This window comes from Amphiprion ocellaris, chromosome 20 (genome assembly GCF_022539595.1).
Source record: "Amphiprion ocellaris isolate individual 3 ecotype Okinawa chromosome 20, ASM2253959v1, whole genome shotgun sequence".
In the NCBI taxonomy this organism is placed as follows: domain Eukaryota; kingdom Metazoa; phylum Chordata; class Actinopteri; family Pomacentridae; genus Amphiprion; species Amphiprion ocellaris.
Window position 1 is genome coordinate 27156978 of NC_072785.1, and position 13442 is coordinate 27170419.

The 13442-nt window shown below is 39.4% G+C and overlaps 1 protein-coding gene across 1 annotated transcript; it reads left to right on the plus strand.

Moving 5' to 3' along the window:
* The first annotated feature begins 3531 nt into the window (after positions 1-3531).
* cdc25b (cell division cycle 25B) lies at positions 3532-12406 on the plus strand. The gene is made up of 15 exons (XM_023270003.3): positions 3532-4060; positions 4229-4311; positions 4808-4859; positions 6105-6146; positions 6295-6328; positions 6690-6824; positions 7146-7265; positions 7361-7501; positions 7946-8023; positions 8333-8521; positions 9384-9488; positions 9587-9649; positions 9764-9862; positions 10040-10285; positions 11298-12406. Exons 1-15 carry the CDS (start codon positions 3861-3863, stop codon positions 11436-11438), a joined length of 1728 nt encoding a protein of 575 aa, XP_023125771.1. The 5' UTR covers positions 3532-3860; the 3' UTR covers positions 11439-12406.
* Positions 12407-13442: the final 1036 nt, after the last annotated feature.

The window sequence follows — 13442 nt, forward strand, 5'->3', positions numbered from 1 at the left end:
TGATCTATAATAAGGATTGAAAGCAGGTTCTTTCTCTGTGTTGTCAAATTTCATATAATACTTTGTAAATATCTGACAAATAAATCTAATAAGTAATTCCATTTTTTAACATAATTTTTTTGGGCACATTTGCTATTTATTTGTTTTTTCAGATATGTGCCCGTATTTTGTCTGTTTTACAGTTTTTGAAAAGTACAATATTTACTGTTCATCATATTTTTTCCAAAGACTTTCACAGTTTTTATTCTATTTTTTATTTTTATTTTGTAATGTATAGCTTAGATTCAGTCCTCATTTGCAAAAGGAATTTGAAATTTAAAATCCAACAGAAGCTGAAAAACCAAAGTCAGAACAGGACAAAAGTATTTTATTGATATTTGCTGCTATTTTAAAAATATATATATATATATATCGATAATAAGGATTGAAAATGGTTTCTTTCTCTGTGTTGGTAAATTTCATATAATATTTTGTAAATATCTGATTGGCAAATAAATCTAAGAAAAAAATGAATTGAAATTTTTTTAACATAATTTTTTGGGCATTTCTGCTGCAAGATTTTCACCATTATTTATTTATTGATTTATGTATTTATTTATAGGGTGTTTTTTTCAGATATGTTCCTGTATTTTCACTGTTTTGCCATTTTTTTCTGAAGATTTTCACAGTTATTTATTTATTTATTATTTTTTAGACGATATAGTTTAGTTGAGTCCTCATTTGTAAAATGGAATTCGAAATTTAAAATCCAACAAAAACTGAAAAATGAGATTAAGATTAGAACAAACCCTTCTAAAAATGTATTTAAATAAGCAAAAAATTATTGTTTTACTGATATTTGCTATTATTTAGAAATAAAATTATCTATAACAAGGATTGAAAAAATAGCAAAAAAAAAGTTCTTTCCCATTTGTTAAATTACATATAATATATTTTAAAATAAATTGGCATGTTTACTGTAAACAAAAAGGCCTAAAATGTTCACATTAGACATCTATATTTTCTTTTTCCTTTTATCTTTTTTTAAAACAAATAATTCATACAATTATGCTATTTTACTGCCTTTAAATCAGGTAAAAAAAAAATTTAATTATTTTATAGATATGCGCTTGTATTGTCCCACTACATTTTTTAGAGTGTATAGTTTAGATTTTTCATTCTGTGTACAAGTTATAAAATGTAATATATCGTTAGAGCCTCTATTTTCAACAGGATTTTGAAATTTAAAAAGCAACAAAAGCTCAACAAGGAGAGTCAGATTATGACAAAACCTGATAAAATGCCTCCATTAACCAAACCGAGAGTATTAACCCCAAATACAGAGACACTAAAATTATATAATTTATAATATTCACTATTTATAGAGTCAATATGTCAAACTTCACTTTTAAATCCTGCTACATTTCAGAATAGATTAATAAATCTGGACTATCTGAATATAATCAAGCACATGTAGATGGTTTCAGTTCTATTTCAGCTCACTTCTGAAGCTCTGGTTGCAGTGTTAAGATGCAGGATGTGACGTCATGTAGGAAAATGTAACTAAACCACTTTAAAACTCTTACATTTAGTCATGCATCCGAAATACAAACCACATCATCTTTACATTTTCAGACTCAGTGAGCAGCTTTAATCGTCTTTTCTCCACCTCCATGAATTGAGCCTGACTTCAGAAAGCAGAGAGAAGAGTGTGTGGAGTGTGATATTCACCCTGTTTGATCAGTGAGGGACTGATTTCTTCAGTCTGAGTCACTTTGTGTGGGAAGCAGATGAGCCTGGCAGCCATTAAAGCAAACATGTGATCAGGGCACCATGTGATTCCTAGAAACTGGGCAGAAACAGACAGATACAGGATTTATTTCTGCCCCTGACCCTTAAATATCAGTTTTGATTGAGACATTTACTCAAGTTCTCCACTCACTTCCAGGTTTAAGGTTTTACTTGAGCATTTAAAAGGACCACATTGTACCTTTTCTTTACTTAACAGCTAAAAGCTAAGCTAACCCTGCTACAAAGTGATATTTTACACAAACTGGAGCCAAATAACATTAAATAAAAGACCGATTAAATAGTTAGAAATGGTTTCAGCTACATCTGCTGCAATATTAAAGTGCTTTCTGGACATTTCTCTGTACTTTTACTTTTACTAACACAGCACTTTTACATGTAATAGAGTGTTTTTACCTTATTGCGTATTGTTGCTTTTTTCCTCTACTACTGATTGTACCTTTTCTATCTAAAGTTCTTTCTTCTTTCTTCCTATAATGGAGCCCTTTTCACATCATCTTACTTCTTGTACTTGAATGAATCATGCATTAAGATGATGCAATAATCTTCCTCTAATATCTTAATCTTGTTCTGCTTGAGTTTGGATTATCTAACGGTGTCTTTATTTGTAGAACTGAACACAGGCCTGCATGCACGGACATTTTATTCTCAGTGCTTTGCCAATTTTTGCACAAAATTTCCATTTATTTGTGTGGGAGAAGTATTAGCTAGGCTGCCATTAAGCAACCAAGGAAGAATCCTCTGACAGCACAAAGCTGTGATTTATCTTCAGGATTTATGTAATGAATTTGTGTAGTTTGTCCCTGAATATAAGCTTTTCTCAACCTAGTTCACTCAAATGTTGTACTTAGTTGCAGATTTAAGGTACTATATGTAAGGTACTTGGACATTTCAAAGCACATTGTACTTTTTCCTTATTTGACAGCTTTAGTTACTTCACAAAGAAATATTTTGCACAAAAATGATACTGTTATTGAATAAAATGCTAACTAAGTAGATATTTTTATTGTTTCTTCTTACATTTCTGCACTTAAACTTAAGTAAAACTTCAAACATAGGATTTTTACACACATGTAATGAAGTATTTTTACACTGTAATACTATTACTTTTACTTATGAAGGATCTGAAGTGTTCCTTTATGATTGATGGTACTTTTTATACCAAAAGATCATCTTTCTGGTATTGATTATGTACTCATTTTTACACAATGTTACTGTATGATACTACATACTATGTTATCTGTATCCTTCACTATCATGCAGTAAGATGATGCAATAATCTTGTTTTAATGTCCATCCTGTTGTCCCTGAGTTTAGGTTAATGATTTATTTGTAGATCTGAACACAGGCTGGCATGCTCAGACATTTTGTTTGCAGCACTTTGGTCATTTTTTCTCAAATTTTCCTATCTTAAAACAAGTTCCTATCAAATGTATCTTTTGCATTAAGGTGAATTTTACTCCACAGATTTAAAATGAACTAAATATCCTAAAGGCAGCTTTGTGAGGTTTTCTAATATGTGAGAAAAGCTCACATTTCGCAGCCTGAGAACAAAAGGCGATGAAAATTTTAAAGGATTGTGTCACATCCTCCTCCTTCTCTGCATCTGCTGAGAGGACAACAGCCTGGGGCCGTCCTGCGCTCTGATTGGTCAGCTGGATGTAACAGCGGTTCTGATTGGTCCAAATATTGCCGCTCCTGAGCTGCTATTTTGAACATAAATACAAGCAGCTCCAGTGTGTGTTTTCCCAGAAACCGGAGGCTGTCAGAGAGAGAGAGGATCCATCGCTGCGGCTCTCTGACACAAACAGCAGCTATGTGGCTTTAGCAATTCAACAAGACCGCCTCAAAGCTTTCACTCCGCACGGAACCGCCGTCTCCCTTCCAGCCGGTGTTTTGGCAGCGCATCTTTGGAAATGTCATCTTAAAAGTTGTTTCTAGCTAACTTGTTAGCTTCCGGGTTAGCTTGGAGTTTGGACCGTCTTGCTAATTTGGCGTAATTCAAACTAAATCCAACACAAAGTGATACACCCTGCAGGATATTTCCACATTGGACAGCGACAAATTAAAACATGGAAGCCTTTTATAGTCCCGTTAACACCACGTCGAAAAGCAGGCCCGAAGGCATCCCCGGACTTTCCTCGCTCACTCTGCCCGAACTGAGCACAAAGGACCCGCACTGCAGGAACCTATTCTCCCCTGGACCCGCTGCTGTCCTCTCCCCTGTCACCAATCTGGCTCTGGATATGAACAATTTAGCTGGACTTGGAAGGTACATTTATTAATATACTATCTGTTATTTCCAACTTTAGCTCATATTTTTGCAAGCCATGAACCAAACCTCATATTAGTTGTTTTGAGCTCCTTTTCTGTCATACCGAATATGAATGACTGTTTACATCATTGATCTTTTTTCCCTGTTAATTTCTTTTCTGCACAGTCAATGTGACACCCCGAAAAGGAGAAAGCATGCACCCCTTGAGAAGATTCCCTCCTTTGCTTCTGACGTCTCATCTGATGCTGGTGAGCCCCCCTTAAATCTATTGTCTGTGCTAATTGATGCTGTTAGATTTGATGCCTGAGGGCCTCATATTTATGCACTGCACCTGATTTCATAGTCGTGCCTTCAGCTTTAGATGTGGTCACGGGATGAGGAGTGTTATCAATGATTGGTTTAAGTTCTTCAGACTTGCAGTTGCATTATTTACCTGACAGAAAATCCACCAGAAACTGCCACAGTCATCTTAGCTGTGTGGATTTGCTTGTTTTCTTTGTCAAACATGGATGTTTGAGTGTTAGTTTAACAAATCCAACAATTTACGGGAGTTGTAATAGTCCTTTCTTCAAGTTGAACTGGCCCACAGTGTAAAATTTATCACAAATGTACACTTTCCATCTTTGTTTGACTGATAATTCACCAGTCACAGTTCAAATACTGTGGTTTTTGGTGCCACTTTGCCATTGTGTGTCGTACCACCTGACGCTTGCGTAGATTTATGACCCAGATCTCTTCCCACAGGCCTCGGCATGGATCCCCCCAGCCCCATGGATGCTGTCGAAGTTGAGGACACGTAAGTTGCACTGTCCCCCCTGTCTTGTCTGTTCTAATCAGTCAGCTTGTGAGCGGCGCCCCTCTGCCCCCCATCCCCACCCTCCCTTCGCTTGGGTTCAGATGAGCCAAGCAGCATTTCTCATCTGTAGGATTATTGTTTCTACCGTTGGCTTTAAGATTCCGGCTTCACTCATCTTTTTTTTTTGTAATCAGATTAGCAGATAAGGCAATATAGGATTAACTTTCTTTGTGTTTTTAAGTGAAAAAGACACAGTAGTCTGGGGTGTTGCAGAATAAGCCTACAGGTGTTGACTGACGGATGATTCACAGCAAAAAAATCATCAAGACCTGTTCATATGAATTTCTGTTTCCACAAGGAAAAGTTGAACTTTTGTTGAAACCTGAATGCAGGTCACAACCACACTTGTTGCATAGGTTGTGCTCCGCATTGTTATCTCGACCAGTTTGTCAGCATATCCTCCACCGCCTAGTCTTGGGTGGCCCCTCTTTTCTCTTCATTCTCAGTTGGGTGAGTCTCCGCAGACATCTGCCGCTGTCTGATGCGAGTTCCTTTACAGCAGCTTTTGGTGCTCAGGGCCTCATTCACCTCCTTTTAACAGCTGTTTGGTTGCTAGGAATTTTTCCAGGTTAGAGGGGGAGGACATGCCCTGGTTTAATGATAGCCCACCCCCTCTGGTTTTTGGCACACTCTTCCTATGCGGTGTTATTTCAATAGGGAAAGTGGGGCTGGAGGTTTGTTCTGCGTCAGAGCTATTGAAATCAGGGCACCCCCAGAGAATAGCCGCCCTCCCCTCCACTGGTCTGCATTGAATGGGGCACGCTCCCCCCTCGACAAACAAAGAGTCCTCGCAGAAAAGGGTTTGGCAGCGTTGGCTCCAGCAGGCATATGGTAGATTAGCTGATCTCTGCATCCCCTCCCCTCCCTCCTCCTCCTCTCTCCTCTTGAGCTCCACACCGAGCCCTCAGCTCCACTTGTTTAGCATACAGGTGGGCATTACTCCAATGCAAAGACCACCTCTCGCCGCTTTGCATTCACCCGACTTCCTCAAGTCCAACCGTTCTCGTCGGTTTCTCAATAGAGCCCCGGATTCTTTTGTCTTCTGTAGTTTATGAGCTTTCGCATGTATTGACCGGCAGTTAAGGCCGCTGTTCTTGGCAGATTTCTTTACAAAAACGTGTTAACTTTCTTTTATGGGTTTTTTTTCCATATTTCCTTACTATTTTCTCTATTTTTCTGTTCCAGATTTGAAAAGGCCATTCAGCAATCGAGCAGAGTAGTTAACGAGTAAGTTGCTTTCCAGTCAGTTGCATAAAATCATTTCAACACTGCTGTCCTGGGAGCGGTTTGTTCTTCAAGCTAAACCAGCCTCCCTGCCTATTAATTTCACCTGTATTGACTGCAGTTCCTTCCTGTCTCCTTTTATTGATTATAGGAAGATGCCAATTCGACGAATCAACTCATTGCCAGTAAGCAGTTTTCTCATGTTTCTTGTGGTTCCAGCCCTGCATGTCTGTTTGTAATTACTTTAGTTTGTGGTCAAAGCTGTGAGAATGTGGCTTCTTGTAGTTCTAATTAGGCCGTTTAGTTTCCATATCACTGAAGTTTAATTACACAATTTTCTGCCAGAGTGTTTAGAGATAAAAACAACATCTATGAATGGAAGGAAAGCCTCAGAATAATGTAAAAAAAAATGTTACATTTTTAGTAAAAAGGTTTGATCTCAAGGGCATATCTTCTTATCTAATGAGTTCAAAACATCCTCCAGTGAAAAATGCACCACAGAGCAGTTTGTTTACTGAACGGATTCCCTCTCGTTGCCTCTTTCAGCTCCAGCTCCTGGGTTTCAGTCCATCTCTGAGGGGACAGGAAACCGATTCGAACCGCTATGGAATATTCGGCCAACAACCCTCTCAGATAACCGCCTCCTCCGCTTCTGAACACGACAAGGAAAACATGCCAGAGGTCAGTGGGTCAGACTGTTTTTGGTACAAAACCTCAACAAGAAAGTGTTTGACAAGTAGGCAGCAGCTGCTTTAGAAGTGCAGTAATGCTCAGAAAACTTTTTTTTGTTACCATGGCAAATCTGTGTTAAAATTCTGCTTCATTTTCCATTTTATTATGTCTTTAAAAGTAGGTTAGCCTAGGAAAAATCTCACTTTCCTTCCATAATTTTAGGTTTTGTGAAGATAATGAATGCCTACAGATAGATTGTGTGATTTAGAATCTGTGAAACCTCTTGTGTTGAGCCTTTAGTTACCTTTAAAAGTGCTTTTCCCATTTCAGGAGTGTTTTGAATTCAAGAAACCAACCAAGCCGGCGTCACGTTGCCGCGTTCGCTCCTTCAACGGCGGACAGGCGAAGGACGCTTTTGCCCGCCGTCCCAGCTCAGCACCAGCCCTCATGGTAGCTTTAACATCAAGAATCTGTTTCCTGTTTGCTCACAAGCTTGTCATCTGGTTCTAAAACATGCTAATCTGTATCTTCTCCCTCTCGTCCAGCTTTGTTCGCCTCCTTCAGGCCAACAGCAAGACTTCTTCGACTCCAGCCCCATGTTCCTGAGACGCTCCTCCCTCACCTCGTCTCTAAACGACGACGACGATGATGACGGCTTTTTGGACGTACTAGACGACAACATGGAGGTGAGGCCCAGAGTTTCACTTTAAAAAGAGATATTATAAAGGAGAAATGTGTCACTTAAAGAATCTTAAGTAGAAATTTCTCCCCAAAAAACACCAGTCATCTGTTTTTTTGGCTGAAATGGGAATCTTCTAGCCAATCGTGTTGGTGCACTGATTCAAGTGTGGTGTCATGAAACTCTGCAGATGTTTTGTAGGAAGATAACCTGCAGGAAAACACCTCTTGAGCTTTATTTTTGAGAAAATTCATCACGTTTTAAGCCTTTTTCAATCAAATTTGATTGGTGATTCTTACACATACGGTCTTGTTAGCCTAAAAATAGCTATCCAGGGGTGTTACCAAGAAGGATTTTGCCATTAATATACCTTGTTTTCTGCACTATGATTTGAAAGTAACGCAACATTTTGTCTGAATATTTGTCTCATGACGGCTGTTTGTCCTTGCAGAATGACTCTGGGATGCCGATGGGAATGGCCAGCTTGCTCACTGCCCCGCTGGTGTCCGACAGCACAGCAGAAGACTCGGTAAGTTTGTCTACTGGAGAGCAAAAGCGATGTTTTAGCAGCATTAACAGACTTTATTATACAGTGTGCTAAAGCAATGGAAATGTAGGAAGATGGAAGAGTTGCGTGGGAGTTTCTATTAGATTGAAAAAGTGTGGAAGCAGATCATTTAATGCTAAAAAAATAGGTTTTCTGCTCGTTTATTCACGTTATCCCAAGACTTCCTGCTTGGCTCATTCAGATATGAATCATTTTGGGGGAATTTTGCAAATTCATGACCAAGAAATGTGTGCAAGTTTTAATATTTTGCTTGTTCTTGTTTATCCTCAGCCTGTGATTCGCTGCCGGCCACGCAACCTGTTCCGCTCGCCCTCCATGCCCAGTCCGGTGTCCCGTCCCGCCGTGAAGCGTCCCGACTGCCCCGGAGATGAAAACACGCCGGTCAGGGTGAAGAGACGACGCAGCCTGGCAGGAACTCACGTCACCATCCTGGAACAAAACCCCGAATCCCCCAGAACGGTGAGATTTCTCTGCCTGGAGCAACAGATGTCAAGTTTACCACTGTGGTACCTGATTTAGAGATTGATGAATTATTGTTCTGACCATTAATTGGATCCAATATTTAGCATTTATTTGCGATTGTTGGCATCTGTCGTCACCACTCTGGTCTTGAGCAATGTCCCACCCACAACACTATTTGATCTGATCCACTGTGAATGTATCACTGTTTCAAACGGTTTCCTTGATTAGTGACAATCGGTATCAACCCTGAGAAAACGTCATCAGTCGAACTGATTATAATTAGTTTATTGCATAAGATCACTGCTGACATGATAGTGATAAACGTTAAAGAGTGGTGTCTCCACATCCAGAGGAATTTGGATCTAAACTAGTACTTATGTATGTTTTTTTTTTTGTTTATTTCTTAAATATTTGCACGTTTACCCACTGTGGGATTAATACTGTACAGGATTATCGTATCCACACTATAAGATCAGATCTGGTAGATGAAGCTGCTTCGTCCTCTGTTAAATATAAACCAAACTGAGCTTTTATGTCCTTCTTACAGTCTGCACAACTATTTACAACTTGGAGCTGCTGTTCTAAACCCTAAACTTGATTTTTTTTGTGATGCTGGAAAACATTTGATCCCACCTGGAAACGCAAACATTGATCAGTTTAGGCAAAAACACTAACCTACTGGCAGAACAAAACACCAGCCTCAGCGGCCATCTGTCACCTGTTAGTGAAAGTGAAGAAATGAGCTCTGAAACATCCGCCAAGGCTTATTGGCTATTGTCACAGGCTTTACAGACTATCTTAAATTACCTCATTTTCTCCATGACTGCCTCCTGAAGTCTCTCCTTCCTCTGTTTCCCAGACCTGCTCGCTGCTGCAGAGGTCCAAATCCTTCTGTCAGACGGAGATTGAAAAGCTGCTGGACAGTGAGGACGGTTCTAATGAGCTAATAGGAGATTTCACCAAGGTGAGGAAGACTGACGACTCCTCAGCTGTGCCGCTTTTACACACACATTAAACAAATGAGATAACTTTTCTAATCCAATTTGCTCTTTTGTCTTTTAGCCCTTCGTGCTCCCAACAGTGGAGGGAAAACATCAAGACCTAAAGTACATTACCCCAGAAATAGTGAGTAGACCATCTCTGCTGGTTTGCTCGGCCAGTATGACACATTTTTGGTGTTTTTCCTGCTAAATATTTTCAAAATAAAGCACTAAATTGTGTTTTTCATGGCTTTTTAAGATGGTGGCAGCTCTCACGGGACAGTTTGGTCATCTAGTTGAGCAAGTTATCATCATTGACTGCCGCTACCCCTACGAGTTTGACGGAGGGCACATCAAGGTGAGTCTGATGGTATAAAAACGGCTCAAATGTTCCTGATTTAATGGAGAAATATTATGTTAAAAGGTCCAAAATCTCCCAAAAATATGTGGTAATTATGTCCCGTCATACTCTTTTCACTTGGTGTGATACAGTTGTTGCACATCTAAGTGTTTGGTTTCGTCTTTGTCGCCTCAGGGAGCTCTGAACCTGCACCAGGAAGACCAGGTGCAGGATTTCCTCCTGAAGGCCCCCATCGTCCCGGCCTGCCCCGACAAGCGAGTCGTCATCATCTTCCACTGCGAGTTCTCGTCGGAGCGCGGCCCTCGGATGTGCCGCTTCGTCCGGGAGCGAGATCGCGCCATGAACGACTACCCCAAACTCCACTACCCCGAGCTCTACATCCTCAAGGGCGGGTACAAAGACTTCTTCCCGCATTTTCAGGTGAGTTTTTGTGTCAGGATTCCACTCGAGCTGGTAGTTTGTTCCTACCACGAGGTCCATTCAGAAACTGCATAACTGACTTAAATCATGCAGACTTTGTAGGGATTGACTTGGTGGCTGTTCCAGAAACTCGTGTAGAAGTTTATAAAATCCCTTTTTTATATCACAGACAACATGCACCACCTTATTCTAATGGAAACCGCCCAATATTAGCCGAAATACTGTGACAAAACATTGTGACACATTTATTATATCGAATAATCTGTACAAGAACGGTTGTGTCCTTGCAGCTCTGGCTGGGATGTTAAGTCGTCGTGTTTCCATGAAGTATTTTTATGCACATTTTATTACGAAGAAATGAATTAAGAATTTCATAGTGTTTGTTGAGAGGAAACTCACATTATGGTCATTTTATTTTTTGTTTATTTTTAATGCTCATTGTAAACTGTTTGTTATAAAGGGGCAGATTACATAAATGTATTCTTTCTGTTCCCTTTCATTCAGAAGTTTGGAAACTTGTTTTTATTGAATAGTTTGTTTTCTTTTGTCAATTAATGAAATAAAAATAAACTAAACTGATTGTAGCCTTGATCCCCTTTTTAATGGAGCACAGACAGAGACACAGAAGGAAATCATCATTTTTATTTAGAATCTCATCATCCTGTTTAGTGATTAATTCTGTTCTGATTACATGTGATTGATAGGCAAGACTACTGCATTTAGATTTTAATGTTTTGGACAAAGTTGTAATGTTGCTTTTGTGACGAATGAAGAAAACTGAGGTTTTAGCATGAATATTGTTTCTGGACTTTACGATGAATGTGTGGTGTAATAATTTCACCTTCAGCTCCACTTATTGACCTTTTTATGAGCTCACAAGTTAAACCTTCACTTGTCTCAAACTCAGAAAATCTAGTTTGCGGGCTTCAGATGTTTATCGTGTCATCAGGAGGTCTTATTGTCTTGATATCCGTTCAGTGCTCTAAACTCTTTTCATCCTCTTCTTCTCCAGGCACAATGTGAACCTCAGTCCTACCGGCCGATGCACCACGAGGACTTCAAGGAGGACCTGAGGAAGTTCCGCCTCAAAAGTCGCACCTGGGCTGGCGAGCGCAGCAAGAGAGACATGTACAGCCGGTTGAAGAAGCTGTGAGCGCCTCCTCGTCCTCCGAAAACCGCCTCGAAAACACACCTGCCTCCCGGAAACAAACTCCAAACGACCTCCGCACAGAGCCCCGAAGCCTCACCGAACCGCCGAGGAGCAGCCTTTTGGCATCGCACCAGCAGAAAAGGGGATTTGAAAAGTCCTCAAAGTTCCATTAACTATAGCGAAGTTAGTTATTTATGCAAATTTAAAGAGGGAAAGACGTGAAATGATGAACCCCTCGGCCTCCAGACGTCGCCGAGGTGCAGTGAGCAGATTTTATTCAGGTGATCTGAAGCGTTTTTAAAAACCACTTGGACCTACTGCCTGTTTTTATTTTGTACTTTTAATATTCTGGCACAAATCGGTGCTAAACTGCAATAACACAACCAAACCACACTGCCAGGTCTGAAGTTTGTCTTTCGGTCTCCTCACTGGATGTTTTTTTTTCTTTTGAATTTGTCAGGTCCCTCTTTTATTTAAGCACTTAATTTAAATCCCTTGTGCTTTTGTGAAACTGCTTTTGATATAATTTTGTCGTAATGAATTGTGTGTACTAATAATTAGACGGTGATTTGTGGAAGGTTTTACCTTTCTCCGGGCGTCCCAGAAATGCAAATTGGATATTTTACAGCTCATAAAGTGCAGTTTTTTTCCTCTCCTTCCTGAACAGTTGCAATACTTGGTCATTTTTTTGCTCAGTCAGAAGATACCAAAGCAAACAAAAGCTACCTGTTAACTTTGCAGTGAGATTTTTCCGATGCTGCAGGTCAGCAAGTGTGACGAGACTTTTTTTTTTCCTTTTGACTGAGAAAAACATCCTTTGTTTGGCTTTGACTCCATCATTTTCAGAGATCCAGCGTCTGACCCTCTGCAGAGCTAATGATGTCAGTTTGTAAGGAGTAGGCTGGTTTGAATATTTTGGTGCAGGCTCGTGGAGGAGCTGCTGAAATAAAGATCCAATGCACATTCAAAAATGCCTCTACAGAAGCATCTTTTTTCTGTGAATATACTGTTGGTTTGCTGGGATTTATCTTCAGAATCAGGAGCAAGAAGTGGCTAATTGAGGCTAATTTTCCATATTAAAACAGACATTTGGTGCTACCTTTGACAATTTGATAGGCTTTTGTGCAAGAAAATGGCAGAAACTGGATTTTTGTGGAGTAAAAAAAATCAAAATATATCAACTTATTTAAATATTGAAAATACACAATACTACATCTGCACCACCATCCGTGCGGCTCTGCTACATGTGCTGCAGATAGTTCTATCTGAGCTGCAGGATGTGACTATTTGCTGGCAGCATTTCTGAATCACCTCAGCCTTATTTCTTGTATATTTACTGCAAAATTTTCCTAGATAATGTGTGAACCATTACCTACCAGGCTCTAGTTTTTGTTTTTGCAGCAGAAATTATGAGGTTTTGATACCCAGCGCAGCTCCTTAAGTTTTATCTCTATTCCTGGAACAAGAAGTAGGTTTATTAAAGGTACTTTAATAAAATTTGTAGAGTAAAACTATCGCTATGCTGTATTCTTAGTGTAAAACCAAAGCGTTATATGCCACCAAAACAAAAAAACCCTGCAAAAGTGTCTATATAGTATGCAGACATTTTGAAGGTAATGCTCTATAATGCTATTTTCAGCCTTTGTCTTGTCTATATGGTGTTATTCTTTTAAATATATGCTCACAAATTAAACATTTACAGCTCAGTATTTCCATTTTTCCAGCGAAATTCATGGATTTTGGTTGATTTTTTTTATGAATGTTCTTAAACATTTTTAACATTTCTTTTTTCCACCAAAAAATGTTCAAAGATTTCCCAGAAATGTTGAAAATGTGGACATCAGAAGTTTCACTGTGAAAATATTTTTTTTTCCCACATTTTCAAACTTTAAAACGGGTCAGTTTTGACCCGCAGGACGACGCGAGGGTAAAATACAAAAGTTAGTTGACCAACAATCACACATATCCACTTTTTAGGCTTAAGCTGGCTCCAGGTTTTATTTCAAG